General features: G+C 38.8%; 1 protein-coding gene across 1 annotated transcript in view; it reads right to left on the bottom strand.

Moving 5' to 3' along the window:
- Positions 1-18,409, bottom strand: part of CABCOCO1 (ciliary associated calcium binding coiled-coil 1) — a gene marked incomplete at both ends in the record, with an annotated part of 53,370 nt that extends 34,961 nt beyond the window's left edge. The window contains 4 exons of the mRNA XM_082486249.1: positions 3,519-3,663; positions 6,712-6,881; positions 10,884-10,996; positions 18,392-18,409. Coding sequence (XP_082342375.1) covers positions 3,519-3,663; positions 6,712-6,881; positions 10,884-10,996; positions 18,392-18,409 — 446 coding nt within the window. The remainder of the gene's footprint in view (positions 1-3,518; positions 3,664-6,711; positions 6,882-10,883; positions 10,997-18,391) is intronic.
- Positions 18,410-20,857: the final 2,448 nt, after the last annotated feature.

Genomic DNA, 20,857 nt, shown 5'->3' with positions numbered 1-20,857 from the left:
AATGGTGGCACGGCCTGCCTCTCTTACATGACAACTGCACATCTTCCAGCAGTTAGTCAAACACATCTGTGAAACTTTCAAGTACGTTTTTACCCAAATGGGCACAGACGTTTTTGCACATATGTACAGACGCATTTCCTAATTTGGTGAGAAGGATTATGGCAATCTCATTGAACATTTGGTTCTTTAAGTGCCACATAAAAGTTTTATTCTACAGTTACATTTAATTCAGTCATTCAACTACCATTAGTTAAAAAACAAATTTGTTTATGAACTTGCACAAGAAAGTTGGCTACCATAAACTACAAGTTCCCTTCCCCCAAACCGAAAGCACATAAACAATTAAGTTGTTACAATATTTGCCATTTCATTTGCTGTACGTTTTATTGCAGTACTTCACCAAAGAATTCCTGCCATGTTTCAGTGGAGATATAGGAATTAAGTTTAAGCAGAATTCAGGACTTAACCTGGAAATGACTCACACCAATTTATGAAAACACACATGTCCCCTCTCATACCCACCTATTATTTGGTAAAATTCTAACACGGATTATTTGAAAAAGACAAAAAATATTTTATGAACATCACAGACACACGAGAAATAAGATATATATCTTTCAAACTGCACTGGCAGAATGTACCATTTCAAACTTTTTTCTTTTATTTATTCCTGTGCCTTGGAAAGGAGCCAGATTTACAGCACCTGAAATCAGTTCTTCCCCTTCCCCTCTAAATGTGTTATATTCTTTACGGAGTACATTACATATACAGATAATTTATAATATTCCCCAAAATAGAAATCATTACTTTTGGCATTTCTGAATTTTATTTATTTATTTTTAAACAGAATTCTGTTCAACCTGGCACCCTTAATCCTATATCAAGGAAATAACTCCTCTATTTAATGCTCTTTAAATCAAATAATGTAAATTATACATCAGTATTTATTTTGAAATAACAGTGTAGTTTTCTTTCTTCTGTCAGGCATTATATAAAATGCTTTTTTGTTTATATCTGTTGTGAACAATTAAAAAATTCCATACCAACATTTTTAGAAGTTGCACAAAAATAATTTTACTCATGCAAGACCGATTGTTAAGAATAGACCCTCTTATGATGTCATATGAGAATCTGAAGGTGATTAACAATGACATATTTCCCTAGCTCCACTACTTCCTGAAAGAAAATGTCAAGAGCTATGCTGATGTGTGTTTGCCCAAGGAGACAAGATAAAAAGATGATAACTGTCACCTTCCACCAAACCCAAAGGTGTCATTATAGCTGCTGCACAGTTTGTGCCAATGTGGTTAAGCATTTGTCCCCATTTCCATTATAAATCCCATGGGTTTATAGCTCATCTGTAAAAATGTGATCTGAACTAAAACATGTCATACTATCTTGAGTAGAAAAAAAAAGTGTCAGACCTATCATTTAAAATTAAACAACAAAGTGAAGAACAAGAAAATATGTTGAACTAATACATTAATTTGAATTGTAATAAAACGCAACCTATTTCTGAGTTCATAAAGTTCAAAATACACCCACATAAGAAGCGTGCTGATTCAGTTCTTATCTAGAAAAAAAATATTCGAATGACTGAAATAATGGATTGTATAAACTGGACACATATGATACACTTCAGTGTATGTGTATATATCCGTGACCTTGCAATAGCACACACTTGTAATAAATTGAGCAGCTTGAACATAAACCCACATATCTGGTGGCCAAAATACCATTTTGCTGCAAAAGTCTTGTGGCTTGATTGTATTCCTACCCAGTTAATACTTCGGTGGTAGCAGGATGGAGCACCTAATCTCTTGGATGAAATTCTTGCGACTATGAAGGAATTACTTTATGGACAAGATAACTTTCAATGAATAATTTACACAAGAACTATAGGCATGCTATGTGGAAAGAACATTTGTTCCAAATAAATATACAAAAGGCACAGACAGGAAGGGAGAAGTAAAAAAAAAGTTGAGTGAGACATCTTAAATGCCAAGTTTCCTTTTGGTTTAGGGCTAGTACTTGGCAGGACATTGGTTTGCCTTGACTAAAGAAATCTGAGATTTAAAGAGATGTTCTCATTTCATATGGGAGGAACATGAAGTTTTTGATATCTTCATTTTTATATGAAAAAAAAATGAAAAAAAATGAGAGAGCAGGAGAAAGAGACAAACTTTCCTGCCCAATTGTAAGAGAAATCAACTCTGATGGGTTTAAACACCCAGTCTGAATCTGAGTACCCTAAATCAGGAGGGTATCGGCTGTCCTAGTACTTTTGTCTGCCTTCAGGAGCAAATACTTTTCTGTATCCAAGAAAACATTCTAAATCAGGTCAGAAAATGGGCTAAAAGGTACAGCTGTAGTATATATACATATATATATGTATATATACATATATATATGCATATATTACAATAGTACCTTTTCCATGTTCCATCTCCTTGCCCCCCAGATTCATGATTGATACAACAGCTTTAGAACAATTCTGTCTATCATGTATTGGACAGTGGTGTATGAGTATAGCCACTGTCTTAACTATGGCACTTCAGTGGAGAAAAGTCTGTATACATTAATGTATAGTTAAGACTTTACATGGAGAGGTGCGATTGGCTGCCATTAGACCCTTAATATTTTTCTCAGATAAATAACTGAATTACTGCTGTTTGCATCTCTTTCTGTGTCTGTTTGAAAGATGAGACCTGTCGTGAAACCTTTTCATATAGATACTGAACTTTTGCTGTCTTTGAAATGCAACTTTTCTGTCACTCGTATATGATCATAGCCTTAATTCTGTAAAGAATCTAACTTCAAACCATCTAAGAAGTCCACTACAACTGTCAAGATCAGACAAATACTTAAAGTTACAGACAAGATCTAGGATTTTGTTCAACTGGAATCCAAAAATTGAGTTTTAAGAGCAAACCAAGAAAATTCTTTATACACTACTGCTATCCCCTTTTCCTTTTAGCACCCTAAACAAAACCCAGAAGGAAGCTTTTCAGCACAATCTTACATTTTTATAATCTTGCAGTCTAAGTTTATTTCCTGGGCTTTGACATCTGAGGCCAGATCTTTACTGCCACTTGCATATTCTCTCTTGTTTTTAGTGTTTTAAAGTTTGGTGTCTGCATTATGTTGGCACAGTATGAACATATCATAGAATCATAAAATGCTTTAGGTGGGAAGGGACCTTAAAGATCATCTAGTTCCAACCCCCCTGCCATGGGCAGGGACACCTCCCACTAGACCAGGTTGCTCAAAGCCCCATCCAGCCTGGCCTTGAACACTTCCAGGGATGGGGCATCCACAGCTTCTCTGGGCAACCTGTGCCAGTGCCTCACCACCCTTAGAGTGAAAAATGTCTTCCTGATATCTAATCTAAATTTATGCTCTTCCAGTTCAAAGCAATTATTGCTCCAACTAAATAATTTTCACTTATTTTAGAAGCCCATTTCCTACCACGTTAAATTATTCAAATAAGAAATAACAGATCCTGTAGAAATAAATACCTGATATTCAAGTAATCAATGACTGTTTTGGCTTGCTCAATGCTGAAGAAATTCAAGTCACCACTTCTTTCTGCATCAGTTTCTCCTATTCCAGCCATTGCTTTTCCAAGTTCTTTTAAATTATCTCCTAAGGTCATATGTTTGTCTGCAAAGAAATCCCAAAGAACAAAAAATAAGCATAAACAGAGCAGGGTGGATGTGTTTTTTTTGTTCTACTTTAATTGCAAGACTTATTCATGTTTAAGAAATTACATTATGAGCCATGTAGAAACTTAAAAAGCGACAACAGTCAAACCTGTTGCCTGTTGCCATTATTCTTACCAATAAATGTGCATTAAAATGCCACCACAAAATCACTGATCCACCTTCATAATGCAAGGATCACAATAATGCGTGTTTAAAATACTGCAGCTTGGCCTTTTATGCAGAGATAACCACAGTCAGAGTAGTGTGTAAATTTGAGATGCATAGTATGTTTATCTTTGAAACAAACTTACTACTGTTTATGTATTGTTAAAGAATGTTCTTCTGACCATGCCCCTTGCAATATAAACCAGTAATACAGGAACAGATGTTAAGAAGGGTAACCATGTTTTTTAAGTCCTTGCAGTCATAATTGATTAAACATGAATATGCATAATATTCTGCATGTATCATCAAACTTGGAGACATTTTTTCACCTGAAAAATCTGAACTATATCAGCATTTGCTTTATATCCACAAACCTTTAAAAAGAAAGGTTTCATCTTTCTGATTTGCACACATTTGCCATGTCATTTGCCATGACTTTAAGTTTAAAAGTTTTTAAACGCAATTTACTTGTTCTTTTTAAGTCTGAAAAAAATTTAGAGTAGAAAATGGGGAAATATCCACCAGTGGTGAAATAGATTTATTTTGCTTATTGTTTTAATTCTCTACTGATCTGCTCCTTGGTTCCTTGTACAGAAAACAAACTAAAAAACTCACAAGATTCGGGTCTTGTAGTTTTGCCCTTCAGTGGTACAGCAATCAAAACCCTGAAAAATTCACCTCAGATTTCAGTAACAGAGGCAGCACAATATAAATAACCATAATGGAAGAAACAAGAAAGAAATACAGAGAACGTGGAGAAAACAGAATGGAATTGAGTAGAAGCCATGGGAAATGAGAAAGAGCAATAGAACCAGAAATATCGCAGTTAGTAGGGAAGTGAAGACACATAACAAGATCATGAGAAATCATAACACCCAGGCCTGTCGCCAGCTAGTCAAAATTTTCTTTTTCCTCTGCACAACTGATTTTCAGACCAACTACCTGTCTCAGGAAGGCTCTCACAGTACTTTTGTGAGGTAAGGAGCACTTTACCCTCAATGTATAGAAGATGAACCAAATCATGTAAGTAATTCATCCTGCCTCCAAATCAACTGAAGCCTCCAGTTTCCAAACCTCAGTTTTCCTCTCTCCTTTACCAGCCTTAAATGAGTTTCCACTACTCTCCTTCTCTAAATCCATTCTTTCTGTTCCATGCTATTCTTACTATTACGGTCAAATCAGCTTAATTCTCCAGGCCACTTGGGTTCAGTGTAGGGAAGGGAAAAGAAATGGTCATTAATATAGACGATATTAGCATTTTGCTCTTGGTTGAAATATTTGGTCTTGGAACTTGCACCGTCTGAGAACAGTAATTACAAGGAAATTCATCTCAGCCCTGGGCTACAGCATACTTTATAAGATGGATTATTCAGGGAACTTAGCTGTGAAGAAAAAAAAAATAGTCTCCTGTAAGCATTTACACACTGCATTTTCTTTCCCTAAAAGCCACATATCTTAGCCAATTCCGAACAGATTTTCACAGGACAGCAAAAAGTAAATTCACAACACTTGCTTGCCAAACCTTATTTTTTTATTTCAAAGCACAGGGGTAATAAAGCTGTTAAAAAAAAAAGACCACAAAACAATAGATTTTTTTTTCCACAGCCTTTGTCTGCAAGCCCATTGAACTGTTTTAGTTATAACTTTATATATTAAAATTAATCAGAGGCAGACCCTGCCATGGAAAATTTCAGCTTAAGAGTTAAAGTTCAGCAAAGCTTTATGCAACTAAGATCACATTCCTGAAAAATGTCAGCCAGCTTTAATAATCGGTTGTGCTACCAGCCTGTCTAGTACACAGGCATTACATACAGGCTCATAAAACTAATTTCTGACATGTTTCCATTCTTCTCCATTGTTATATTAATATAGTTAGCATATGTTAAGATACTTTCTCATTGGAGACAGGAAGGACAACTGGAATTCTAATGATCATAAAGCACGTACATATTCTGTCAAAATTCCAAGTCAGAAAGGCCCTTGAATTAAATTACAATGAAAGAGTATAATAACTATTATAAGCTTGATTTTAAATATTCATCTCCTCTTTGAATGGAACTGCTGAGTCCTTTTGCTCTTCCTATGGGATGGACTTTTCTCAACATAATCACCTTCAAAGTGAATGTTAAGTAAGCACTGTGATCTCTGAAAAATGGGTTTTAGAGGACACTGCTACCATTTTTCTGGCTATTTTGTTCCCACTGGATCCCAGCTATATGCTTTGTTGCAAATTTCCTTGCAGCCACAGGAGCTACAGTCCTCTCATGGTCATTTTTCATCTTCGGCAGTGATGCCAGTTTACTTCCCTCACCGGTCTTTAGTTAACCGATATATTTTGTGCCAGAAGTGCAGCATTTGCCATATAGAAAGCTGCCTGAGAGTTGACCTCCAAGGATAAAATAAATGTAATTCACCTGCTGTAACGCTACAGGATGTACTGAATATCTCAAACAGCAAAGAAATGTGCCCAAGGCTACAGTGAGTCAGTCACTGAGACAGCTGGAATTGAAATTTAGGAGCTCCTTGCTCTCACTCTACTGCAATTATTATTTATTTTACCATAGCAAAGACGAGGTCTCTTCAGGACCTGGCCCTTTTGAACCACATACTGTACAAAGAATGAGGGATATTCTGCTAAAAAGACTACAGTACTCTCTAACGAAAGTTTAACGTCTGCCAATAAGAATTATTTTCAGGTACAAGGTATAACATGCCAACATTCAAGAGGAAAAGTAATAATTTTACAATTACTTGTAATTAAATATCGCTTTATTAAAATGACTGGAAAACATTCTTGCCTTCCACTTCAGATATTTATTTTATAATTTTAAATTATACTTACCACTGAGGTTCTCCAACAGGAAATTTAATAGGTCCATGAATCCTGAGAGCTGTATAAGACTGAAGTTCATTTCTTTAGCCCAGCAAAATCCTGCAGTATAATAATCTAGCAAAATAGCTTCTTTCAAAGATGTCTTTAATTGTTTAAAATTCAGAAATTCTTCCAGCTTTCTGGAAGAAATTACAAAGTAAAATAATGAAATTAAAAAATGAATTACAGATTCCAAACTTTCAATCAGTCTGCTTGTAATTACAATATAATTATATATAATATATAATGTTATGATATTATAAATACATGGATATATCTTCCTGGAACTCAGCTACATCACAGAATCACAGAATAGTCAGGGTTGGAAGGGACCTCTGGAGATCATCTAGTCCAACCCCCCTGCCAGAGCAGGGTCACCTACAACAGGTTGCACAGGACAGCGTCCAGGCGCGTTTTGAACGTCTCCAGAGTGGGAGACTCCACAACTTCTCTGGGCAGCCTGTTCCAGTGCTCCACTACCCTCAAAGTGAAGAAGTTCCTCCTCATGTTAAGATGGAACTTCCTATGTTCAAGCTTGTGCCCATTACCCCTCGTCCTATCAATGGGCGCCACTGAAAAAAGACTCCTCCCATCCCTCTGGCATCCTCCCTTTAAGTATTTGAAAGCATTAATAAGATCCCCCCTCAGTCTTCTTTTCTCTAGACTAAAGAGACCCAAGTTCTTCAGCCTTTCCTCATATGAAAGATGTTCTAATCCCCTAATCATCTTCGTAGCCCTTTGCTGGACCCTCTCCAGCAGATCCCTGTCTTTCTTGAACTGGGGAGCCCAGAACTGGACGCAGTACTCCAGATGCGGCCTCACCAGGGCAGAGTAGAGGTGGAGGATGACCTCCCTCGACCAGCTGGCCACACTCTTTTTGATGCACCCCAGGATGCCATCGGCCCTCTTGGCCGCCAGGGCACATTGCTGGCTCATGGTCATCCTGTTGTCCACCAGGACTCCCAGGTCCCTTTCCACAGAGCTGCTCTCCAGGAGGTCAGCCCCAAACCTGTACTGATGCGTGGGGTTATTCCTCCCTAGGTGCAGTTCCCTACACTTACCCTTGTTGAATTTCATTAGGTTCCTCCCTGCCCAACTCTCCAGCCTGTCCAGGTCACGCTGTAAAGCCGCACAGCCTTCTGGCGTGTCAGCCACTCCTCCCAGTTTAGTGTCATCAGCAAACTTGCTGATGGTACACTCTATCCCTTCATCCAGATCATCGATGAATATATTGAACAGGACTGGACCCAGTACTGACCCCTGAGGGATACCACTTGTTACTGACCTCCAACTAGACTCTGCACCACTAAACACAACCCTCTGAGCTCTATCTGTCAGCCAGTTCTCAATCCACCCCACTGTTCATTCATCTAGCCCGCACTTCCTAAGCTTGCATGTATCAATTTCTAGATATGAACGTTTACGATCAGAGGACATATGAACTGAAAAAAGTAAACACACCCCTACAGGTTTTAACAGACACTATTTAAATGTTAAGATATAATTAATGAAATAACAAAAATAAGATAATTACAACAACCAAAGAGAAATACACTGGAAATCCCAGAGAAAAATTAGTGTTTGTTCAGGAACGGGTTTGTAGGATGAAATGGAACAATTAGTCTCCACTTTCTACTACCACTCTTTCACTCTGATTGAGATAGTTTTACAGTACTAAAAAGATCTTGCTACCCTTTCATATTATTTTTCATGTAGCCTCTGAAGAAAAATTACATTTGAAAATTAATGTAAATAATATACTACAAAATTACCGAAAGTACCTAAAATATTTGGAAGTTCAAATTCAACTTTCATAATGGTCAAGACATGTAAGAAGAGCCTCATCCTATTTTACTGGCACACTGTGGAAATTTTTCCACTGAGTTTAACTTGAAAAAGGAATGAAAAAATACAGTCCCTTGTAGGAGATCACGCTGTTGCTGACACATTTATGTCTACTCTATCCAAACACAGAATTAGTTATGTCTTTTATAATAATTGTGCACATTTTTCCACATGAAGAGAGGGGATCAGGGCTAGGGCTTCAGTTTGCAGTTTTTCCAGTATAACATCAGCTGTGTCTCAGGTAGTTACGTTTTACATTAAAGCAATCCTTGGCTTCTTAACTATACCTGACAATACAGGTGCCAGTTGCGATCAGAGTTTCTAGTCCCCTGTAGAAGAGCAAATTCTTTTGTCCTGCCCCCCACTTCCCATTTTTCCTAAGAGCCTTAATCCCAGACCTACTGATAGGCAACCATTAGTTTTTCACGGTTTTCACCAAGCCAGCGGAGATATACTGTCAAATAAGATGAGTTTCTTTTTTTAATTAAAGCCTCAATACCTAACAAAGTAAAGCATATAATCCAATCAGTTTTGTTTAAAACATGTATTCCTTTGTTCTGCATGACAAATTTGTACGGCTGTAGACATGCAAGTCGGTTAAAAACACTTAACTGTGTACTGAAATAGAAGTGGAACGTGGCCAGCTTAACTTTCCAAGGTTTGAAACAGTCCATATCCTCTCTTTCTGAAGCTTCTGCCAACTCTGTGTTTTCACAATCAGAGCTTCTCGGGGATTTAGATTTTCTCTGATGGTGCTAACAATGCCAGTACTCATCTTTACACTGTTCTGTAAGGCATGTCACTGACAACAGGATCTATAAATGATTGGGAAATGATGGGGCGTTTAGATTTCCTAGTTACTCTAATTGTTATTGCTCCCTTCACCAAAGGTGCTCAAGTCCTACTGAGATGGGCAGCAGTATAAAACTCCATGATAGATGGGAACGCAGGACAGCAAAATTCTCATAATGAATCAGATCTATGCTGATTTTCTAACCTTAGCTGTGGCCTTCAAACTGCTCTTGTCTACAGACACGATGCACTGTGGTAAACTAACAACATTTCAATGCTGCTGCTAAACTGCTTAGAGTGCATAAAATACCCTGTAACTATTCTCTTTTCAGTTAGATACAGTATATGTTTTACATTCCACTTGTACAGCGTGTGTGTATATATATATAAAAGAAAAGGTATGAGACCAGCTGAGACTAAGAAAAGTACTATCTTTCAATGCTTTTCTTTTTAATCTTAATGAGAAAGTTTTACAATAAATTGTGTTAAGCACATTTTAGTCTCCAGTGAGTTGTATGCTTCAGCCTCCTCTAAAATAAGAGGCCTATTGTGGAAGAGAAAACAGTAAATGAAAGAAATTTTTTTATTATTATTTGATGATACAAATCTTCTTTCCAGTTTTCTTAAAAAAAAAAAAAAAAGAAAAATCCCAGAAAACTTTTTTTTCCTCAGAACAGTGACAAGTAGGAGGAACAGAATTATTTAACAAATAATATTTTAATCTCTAATTACTGGCTTATCTATTCAGAGGGACAAGGTTGGATTTTTTTTTATCCCCCCCTCCCTGCACTGGTCCAGTGGACCAGCCGTTTGACTTTCACTTCACTACGAATTTGCTAGTAGACACAAGTGCTCCTACATAATTTGGGCACTTCTGAAAAATCCCATCCCTAAAATATAAGTCTAGAGTCTCAGGCTGAACTGGCCTCCTAAATTTAGCTGCTATTAAGCACTAATAACAAGGGAGAATGTTGCTACAGGAAAGACAAGATGGGCTGACATCAGAAGTCTTTGGCTGCCCCCTGTATCCCCAGTGCACCATAATGGCTACCTACTAATACCTTCTTAAGCTTTCCATCCCTTTCTGAACTTTTAAAACCTTTCTGATTTTTCAATAACTCATGTTATAGTACAGAATCTTAAATGTTTTAGCAAAACGTTACTAAGTGAGACTTATAAAAAAGCTCAGTATTGGCCTGTTCTTATTTTCATTTACAGCACGTTTAATACTTTTCTAAACTCAGAAACCGTATCAATCTGAAATATCAGTGGGGAAAAAATAAAAACAGAGTCAAAGAAGAATCAAGAGATATAGGAAATACAGTAAAACAAAGTGGATCTGAGATCAACAGTATTTCTTCCTGTCTTTTATGATTCATATTAAATATCAATGATTCAACTGAACAACTAAAGACTAAAGATGTAGCCATCACAAGAGATCTACCAGTCTATAATTTCTATTTCATTATTATATTGGTTCCAGCATTTTTATTATTACCACTCACTTTTGAACTCCTTCTACATTTTGTTCTGACAAAGCAGTGATTTGGGAAAGAGAAAGAAACATCCGATTAATAATCTTCTTTCCACCTATGGCATCCTGATCTCGGTCTTCTTCCTACACACACATATGTATACAGGAATATAATTTTAAAAGGTTTATATTATTATGCCAGTAGCTTATCTAAATAACAGTTTGATTTTGAGGAAGTATGCAAGGGATTAATTCAACAAATGCCAGAAATGTAACACAGCTATAATTACATGGCAGCAACACAATACCCTAACACATTTTCACTAGAGAAAAGCTAGGCAGATACATGGAAAATACTATTTTTATCTTAAATTCACGTGGGAACATAGTGACATTATGTGCAGCACAAGATTAAATTAACTTGCAAGTAAAAACAACAGAAATACAAAGATGAAAAAATCCATGAATCTAGATTTGACCAACATGATACTAGATTGCACAGTAATTAAATTTTAAAATCAGTTTCTGCTTAAGATGAGTACACAGACATGTCACCGTGCTGTTTGCTCTCCACCCTGTACTTGATTGCATTTTCAAATTTACTGTCTACACTGACTCCTTCCCTAACAAAAAAAAAAAAGAAGTCTAAGACGCTTGCTGGAACACAATGATACACTTATAAGGTCCCGACACTACTGTTTCAGGGAAGATCTGTATATTTGTAACACAGAAGGCAGTTCCTTATAGGCAACACAAGGATACACACGTTATAGGGGATAACAAAATGAGCATGAACCAACAATGCAATGGTCTTACAAAAAATAGGAACATTTGATTATTTAGTGTGTATCACTGACCAAAAACATTGAACCAGAGACTTCAGTAAGAAATCTATGAAGTAAATAAAACAGTGGGAAACCCCCCTCTGTTTTGCAATCGAATATATAGGTGAAAAAGGGAGGTATCAAAAAACATTATAAAATGTGAGATGAGCCCGACTATTTACAAAGGTGCATGGCAAGGGAACAAGGGACAACGGGAATGGAATGGAATGGAATATAGAATAGAATAGTTCTGTAGGAAGAGACCTACAATACATTAGCATGGGACAGCATAAGGAAAAATATTTCACTAAGAAGATAATTAAGCATTAGACTAGGTTACCCAGAAAGTTGCAAGAATCTCCACCCTTGCAGGTTTTCAGGACTGAACTGGGCAAAGCCCTGGTCTGCATTCAGTGCTGGACTAGCTCTGGGCAGGCAGCTGAACCAGTTCATGTCTCAAAGATCCCTTCCAGCCTCATGAATGTGAGCCTAATTGGCCTGATCTGCTTCTGCACCAGGACACAAAAAAGCTTGAGTAAAACCTGATCATAATTTACCCACCGTGGGCACACTTCTGCATCTGTGGGAAGATAGGCTTCACAGAAGTGCAGCAAGATAAAGCTTGCAGAATAATGTTTCTAGCTCACCTAGAGAGAGAGAAGTGGAAGATTTCCTAAGACGAGCTGATTTTTGAGCCTGAACAGCGTTGTTCTGGGCTAATAATGAACTAACGCTAGCATTGGTCAAGGAGAGCACCCAAATAAAGCTACACTACTCCCCCTGCTGCTGCCAAACTGCAAGTTATACTTAATACTGGAACCAGCTGTATTACAACATTCAAGACTGATGAAACAAGACTGAGAACAACAAAGAACATTTAGTGGACAGACTAGTTTTTTTCCTCTAACTAAGTACTAGAGTACTTTCACATGTAGTTTAATATGAAAAATTATTTTTCCCAACTGTAAAGAAGTTAGTCTCGATAGAGTGTTGCAGCAGAACGACAGGAATGAAGTACTTCACAGTTAGGAGCACGATATTAGTTTGCTTTTGTTTTTATTAGCAATAATTCATGCAGTATAAAAAGTACTTCTACAGTCAGTAATGTTGATGTAATTGAAACTGCATGCCCTAGCTAGGGGAAAAAAAAAAAAAAAAGAATTAATAGCTCCACATGTTAATATTACATAACTATTGAAAGATCTTTTTGAATAATTAGGAAAAATATAAATGCTTTCCCGAAGTCACCGGTGGCATTAGAAACTAGTTGAACAAGAGATTCTTCAGAATTCGTGAGAGCTGAATTAAAAGAATAACTGATATCCATGTTTTGGAAACTGAATAAATACAAGTTCATCTCTTTCTCTCAGAATGTCCAATACCTAGGATACTTTACTGTGTATTTTTACACCACTTTATAAATGACATATTACCGGTCAGTCAGTCAACACCTTACTGACCATACTTCTTTACAAGGCAAAATGTTAACATTTTACAGGTATTGCCCCAGATGGATGTTATCAGTATAGCATGAGCAATTTAGCACTGTATCAGAAAAAAAAAAAAAAAGCATAAGTTCAAAGCATAGTGGTTTTGTTCTCATCAAGCTATCTTCCAGCTCCTCCTCTGTGGCTACAGGCCAGGTGGGAGAAAGAACAAAGACCCTCCCATAACACTCTCAGCTACCTGCATGACACTCCTCCACCATTCAAGATCACAGCAGAAGCCCTGTAAATAGAGATGTATATCAAAAGTCTGTTTCTTCCTCCCACTGCTTACATCTCATGCTGTAAGGAACAGGTTAGTAGGCAAAAAGTTGAACCTTCTGGAAAGCAACTTTTACCCAAACTCCCAGGAATCTTATTCAAACTAATTCCTCACTGCTTCTTGAAAGGTATCAGGCAACATCCATCATGTCAGAAGAAGTTTGTCCAAAAAGGAGTTTTCTCATGCCTCCAGTATGTACCTGGCTTACTACAGTATGAAACTTTCTAACCCACACCATACTGTCAGGCCCAGCACACTTAACATGCTGATGCTAAGGCTCATCTCATTCTCTGAATTACAAACAGCAAGAAGGACCTCTGGGAAAATTTGCCCAGGTCTTATCATGTAGTGTTGTATTACAGCAATATATAAACTATACAAGATTACAAAAGTTTATTTAAAAATAACTCCAGGTGCCTTGCACTCAGTCACCTACCATTTCTTTCAACACTTTTAAAGGTACTCTAGAATTAGCAACATATTCTTTAAACAACTAAGGTTTTCAGTTTAAACTTAAGAGATATTCAAACTGCTGTAACTCAGTATTGCAGATAAGGCTCTGTAATCTGCACATCAAAATCTGACAGTTTACGTGGCAAGGTGAATGCTTTCCATTTCATCACCTAACATCTGTAATGACATTCCCAGCAGCAACACCCCTCACCAGTGGGGGTGTTACTTGTTGTTACCACGCATGGTAAGGATGGATTTGTGGCACTGCTGCCCACTACAACAAGCACAGGTATCAGATAATAAGAAATACTGTTCCAAATGACTTATGAGGAACTACAGGAGAGAAAGAACATAATTTAGAAAATGAATTTTTTAAATTATCAGTGTTTCTGTAATTTAAAGAAGTAATGAAAGTCCACAAATCATTTGAAAAATCTCATATTTGTGGGAAGCTTCTGTTACCTACACATGCACACAGGACTAAAAGCTTACAATTTTTTGATTGAATACTGTTTTGTCTTTTGATTGCTGTCTTTAACCACCACTTCAAAAGCAAGTCATTTTATATATGTGTTGACTGATGTCAAAGAATTTACCGTTCATTTTACTGTTAACTGTAGTGACTGACTGAGGTAATTCAAGGCGAGTTAATTCTGGTAACACTATCCTCATGTGTTGGGGAAAAAAAACCCCGCAACCCAATCCTTCCAATACTCCCAGCAGTAGACTTAATCTCTTGAAATAAAGACTAGCATTAGAGAATTATTTGTTGCTGTTTTATTTTCCTTCAAATAATTTTTAGCTGTTCTGAATGTATGCTATGTTTCTGGCTGTTCAATACATTACTCCAAATGCTTTGGGCACCCCTTGTCAACAGCATCAAATCAAAACACAAAATCAGGTATCCTAAAACAAAAGAATAAGGTCTTCCTTGAACCTTTCGGCCAAAGTTCACAAAACCAGCATGAAGCAGAAAACATTAGGAGAAGGGTGATAAATAGCAAATTGCAAAAAACCTTTGTGTTTGGGGGTGTGTGTGTGGGGAAGAACACTCTCTCCAAAACCCAAATCCCAGTGTAGTCATACCTGACTAGAAAAAATGCCCTCTATCTGCAGTTTTGGTGAGAGCCTTTCAGGAGTGCAAAACCTTGAAACACAACAATGGAAACTAGCACCAGTGTTCCTGAAGGAAAATAAGCTTGCCCTTTGGGATGAGTCCTCTGCACTGGCTGAAAATGGTAATTATTTGCATTTATTTGACAATGCAACACCATGCTTTGCAAAATAATGACTTTCAAAAATATACTCACAAAGGAATAGCTTATCGGCTCTCTTAAATTATAGCAAATACCTGAATTGCAAGGAACCCAAGATCCTCCTGTCCTCACTCCATCAGGGAAGTTACTGGACTAAACTCTGCTGCCACAGCTAGGCAGTTTCCAGTGCATGAGCTAGATTGTTTAAAGCTAGTTCAGCTACCTCTGTGTGAGCGATACTGCTGACAGCAGTACAGATGTACCCTGAAAGTGCTGCATATCAGTTACAACTTTAATCAAAATGAGAATGAAAAAAACCCAAACAACCCACACCAGCAACACAGGCTGTTATTTGTATTATTATAAGCGTTTTGTTATCAAGCTGTCAAATACTTCAGCAGAAGCAGAAAATCTTGAAGCTGTCTACATAAATAGTTAAGGCAGAAACAGAAATGCATTCACTGTTCCTGTTTGTTTTAAAAAGGCCCCACTTGCCCGCTCCCACAGTGGGAAGTTAAAATCAATAGTTGCTATTTTTAGTCATAATATTTCTTTTGTTGTCAAATAAATAAGGAAATAAAAACAATAACACTAATTTCAGCTACATTCCAAAGAGAAATATGCAGATATGTCAAATGCAAAAGATAAAACCTATATGGAAGGAAAGCTTTCAGAAGCCCATTATGAACAACACATCCTGATAGTGTCCTTTTAATAACAAAATATGTTTCAAAAGTTTTGTACAGTCCAAACTTCAAGATTTATGGATGATCAAATGTATTATGACATTAAACTTTACTGGTGTTTTCACAGCTGTGGACTACTTATTGGAAAAAACGTCATTAAAAATAAAGCAGTGGCAACACTTGCTAATATAAGGATTCAGATTTTCTAATATGCTTTCTGCTGAAAGTAATTACAAGTCTGAACAATTATAAAAATATTCAATTTACATCAAAAGGAATTGTCTCAAGAACTAAGAAACAACAAAAATAGCAGCAGAATAGTGTTCCCTACAGCTTACATATAGACCACGCAAAGCTAGCTTCAGCCAAAACCTGAGACTATATAAATTTATAAAAATGCACAATTCCACAGAGTTTACAATAGAAATAAACAATAAAGGATAGTAGAAAATATCAGAAAGGTAAGCTATTGTGTGTAGAACACCATTCAATACATAAGGAACAGAAAGCACTTGAAAAAAACCCGTTCAGTGAATTCCTCTGAAGATTCCTTTTATAAAGCCATGAAGTAAAAATGACGAAAATTTCAGTGGTACATTTCAAATAGATGTACGATCTATTTTTGACAGCCTGTCGTTTCCCATACAGTACACCTTGTATCCTTTTACTATGATCTAACTGACTGCATTACCCCAGTGTTACGGTGCTCCAACCGCCAAAATATTTACAGAGAACACTAACAGAGAGTACCCTGAAAGACACATGTATTTTTTTCATAAAACATTTAGAATATGTAATAATACATTTCACAAGGAAGAGAATTTATTTATTTAAGGAAACCTAAATGTTAAGCTTTTGCAGGGAATATGGCTGGAGTAGCTTTGTGCCAACAGATGCAACCATTACAGTGGCAGAACGCGGCTAATCCCTTCCACCACAGTCACAGTAACTTCTCAGCCATCGAAGACCACAAAGAAGTTCAACTGGAAGAAAATTCTCTTGTAGGAGCTACAGCTACGTAGACAGGCTTGAGGGAGAAATTCTGAGCTGACGCAACACCTCATACATTCTTGGGAGGAATAACTTGTATTATTGTATTTCTCTTGACGTGCAGCACGAGATGAGTTGCCTGACTGTCAGAAATCATGCCTGTCTGTCATGGTTTAGGCTATTTAGGCTAATTCAAACTATTCAGACAATTTATGACAGATCTGGTTGATCACTGCTCACGCCTCACATTGGGCGCCAATTAATCTGTCATGGTTTAGGCCAAATCGGCTACTGGGGACCTGGGGGACCCCAGATGGGACCGACAGATGCTCCCCTCTACCCCTCTTCAAAGAGAGAGGCAGAGGAGGAAAAAGAGACTTATGAGTTTAGAACGAACTAAACTACTTTAATGAAATATTAATAATAAAATAAAAAGAAATAATGAAATATATACAAAACTGTATCAAGCTCCCGAGATGACAATCACTACACTGGCTGGCACTGGGGCAGTCCCAGGCTGGACTCAGTGACAGACGGGAACTGGATTCCAGATCTGCATTCAGGGATCACAGGCAGACAAACAGAGTCCTCCTCAGACGTCGGCCATTGAAGGAAGAGCACTGACCCTTTGGTCCCTCAGTTTTTATACTGAGCATGAGGCAGATGGGATGGAATACGCTGTTGGTCAGGTTTGGGTCACCTGTCCTGTCCGCTCCTCCCTGCAGGTGGGACCCCACTATGCTTTTCCGCTTCCAACCATCCAATGGGGCAAATAACAAAGTTTGCTGGCCTTGGGGGTTATAGCAATAAGTATAAGTAAGAGCCTCTCTGCATCCCATGCCTGGGCATCAGCTATAAACAATTGGTCTTATCACTCTGAGAGTGAACATTGTCTGCACAATATGCTGTTAATTTCAGTAGTTAGAAGATGCCCAGCTAAGAAGCAAAGTTACTGAACAAAATTGGTCCTGTTTTACCTCAAACCAGGACACTGTCAATCAAGCCCAAAATTGCAACGCAAAAAAAAAAAAAAAAGTAAACAGGAAAAAAGCGAACATTAAGAAGAATGGTGCAGATTTGTGAAACCGTCTAGAGCACTCTAGCTACCTAAAGCAACAAAAGGTGAGGAACACAACAGTGACGGTGCTAGAGGCAGGGGGTGAGGTTGCTCCCACTCCCTCAGCACCCTTTGGAGGGAAACCGTATGGCTTTCCCTCCACCTTCCGAAATTGAGTGACCCCCACTGCTGCGAACCAGCCAAGAAACACCCATACTCCTAAAAATGAGATATTCTTCCCTTCAACTATCTCGGAGATTAAGGTTACGCCGGTACATACATCCAACACTGCCTTTTTAACACCCTTTTACCTTCTCTGAAGCTTAGTGAAGACATTAAAATAAGTTACGGTGATAAAAGAGGGGGCGCGCGGGGCGGCCCCAGCCCTGCCCCCGCCGCCTGGGCGGCCCTTCACACCCTCCCCCGGTCCCGCGGGATGTGCCAAGGCCGGTGGAGGGCCCGGGGCGGGGGGCGAGCGCAGGCCCGGGCGCCGCGGAGGGGAGTACCTGCCCTGCTGCCGCCATGCTGCCCGCGGCTCGGCGTCGCCGTCGCCCAGGGAACGGCGGCGCGGCGCGAGGCTCCTCCCCCGGCACCCGCCCGCCTGCCCTCAGCCCGGCCGGGCGCCATCTTGGCTGCGTGAGGAGGGGTCCGTTAGCCGAACTGCCCCACCGGATCCTCGGGTCTTTGCAGCGTGTCCGGCCAGTCACTGTCACACCAGCAGCGGTGGCCTGCACGGTTCACACCGCAAGGAGCACGGATGGTGTTGTAAGGAGGGTGCAGAAGCATAAGGTCACGGCACTATGGAGCCTGTGAGACCAGCAGTCCGGCCGAGAAGGCGGCAGAGGCGGTCCTCAGCGACAGTGCCCACATCTGCCTTCCTGTGCAGGGATCGCTGCCGCAAGGCCCGCCTGGAGAGACTTCACCATCCACCATGACACAATCTTTCCATGCCCGTTTTAATTTAGATCTTAGTGTTTTCCTAATCCAAATAGTGCCAGTAACTACTGTAAGTGTTGTCTGAATAACAATTACAAGGACAGAATCACGCAGCTATCCCTGCAGTTACCCTAACAACACCCCAGCATTTTCAGCTTTTTAAAAACCATGTTCGAACTAAATACCTAAACCTCAATAGAGTCCACGAATGTCAACACAGATTCCTATAGCTCAGATGTCAGCAGCTGTAAATCACGTCTGCTGTGGCCAATGGAGGGATACAGAGTCACTCCAACCCACTTAAATGTTCATACTTAATGTACAATTTAGGAATAATTTACAAATTATAGCAGGTAGAAGAAGACTTAGAGAATGAACTGCACTTTCATTAAGATATCCATCAGTATTTCTTGTTTCTCCTCTTTGTCCTACTCTTTTTTCATTATTTCTTTTTTTTTTAAGCTTGGAAGACTAATAAACTAAGCTACGCTGAAACGCTTTCTGTCAGATTTGTGTTGCATGCAGCCTCGCAGCAGCAATTCGGAGTAATAGCACTTACCTGCAAGATCAAGTAAAATGTGAGCAGTTGGTGGGTGAACAGTAATGAGAACAAAGAAAAAGCTAAATTATTTTGCAAAGTTTATTGATGCGGTGAGGGAGCTGGTATGACAAAACAATTTCTTTGCAGTGCCCCACATAAAGCAAGGACCTCCTGGGATTCCTGCAGCTGTTTCAAGGTCTGCTACTGTTTCTGAGCAGTTTGCCACTTTCTGAAGGTTGTCATCATCAGTTTTTTAAAATGTGCAAACCACTAAGTACAGTACCTGTGTCTTAGCTGGGTCACAAGAGACGACAACCTGCCCATTACCCACTAAGACTCTGATTTATAGCTTGAGATTCAACACACACGTAACTCCTCTTCCTGCTCAAACACCCTGACCCTCACTGACACACGTACACCAATCACGCTTCCAAAAGGAGTCAGAAATCTGTTTGAGTGAGGTTCAGAGAGCTGGATCCTGCCGTGTTTTGTAGAATTATTCATAGTATTTTAAAGAATTGCTTAGCTCTCTGCAGAGCCCACACTGTGAATTCCTACAATTTGTGCCGTGCTCTGTAGCTGACAGCAGTACAGCTGCAGTTACTTCCCCTTTTACTGTGTATATAAATCTAACCAAATAAGAACATTATTCAGAGCTGCAAGCACTGCATGCAGTAAGGTGTAAAAACCAGGGAATTAAATGTGATAGTTGGATGCAATATAACATTGTATATATTCGTTCTGATGTTATCTAGTCGGTAACAGGTAGATTTTGGACTTAACCCTGTCTTCCTCTGGTACTGAAAACGCTCACCAACTTCCATGAACATTTTCAATGTGAAAGACATGGAGGGTCAAATCCCTCAGAAGGAGCTAATTCCATTTCCCTCACTCAGTATTAAAGGACTGTATTTTTTCTTACGCAAAACCTGCACTGAGCAGGTTGACAGAAGCTGAGCACTGACTGAAGCTCAGCCCACATTTCCAGTAGTGGGGTCCTAAACTCCCTACTTTTCAATTTAAATTTTTAGATAGTCAGTGTCACAAAGGTTAGGTATAAAAAAAACCATACTAACAAAAAATGTCAACAGTAGCATTAAGCCATTCCTTCTAATTTCACATGAATCCTTCACGTTTACAAACCCCACATTTGTATGCACATGTGAGTATTTAAGGCAGCTTTTTAGTTTCCTTCAAATGCAGGACGAAGTGCAACACAGAAGTAGTGATCTTAAAACTCTGATCTAGTCCTTTCCTAGCACAGGTAACCATAGTAGATTTTCTATGATTACGGTCACAGACACCCCAGGTCAGAGGAGAAGAACAGCTCCTGCTATAGAGCTCCTTCTTCTCTACTGTGTTAGATGCAAAGGTTCCAGCATGTGTAATTTAAACAGACCATATTTGAAACTCCGGCCTTACACAGTGTTACGCAATGAGCGCTCTTCTACTTACCTGAGAAGCAACCAGAGTTCAGGTTTCTGAAGTTGGTTTG

Source organism: Vanellus vanellus, assembly GCF_965231255.1.
Source record: "Vanellus vanellus genome assembly, chromosome: 7".
NCBI lineage: Eukaryota > Metazoa > Chordata > Aves > Charadriiformes > Charadriidae > Vanellus > Vanellus vanellus.
The sequence above is the reverse complement of the archived record's forward strand: the minus strand, read 5'-3'. Positions and strand labels throughout refer to the sequence as shown.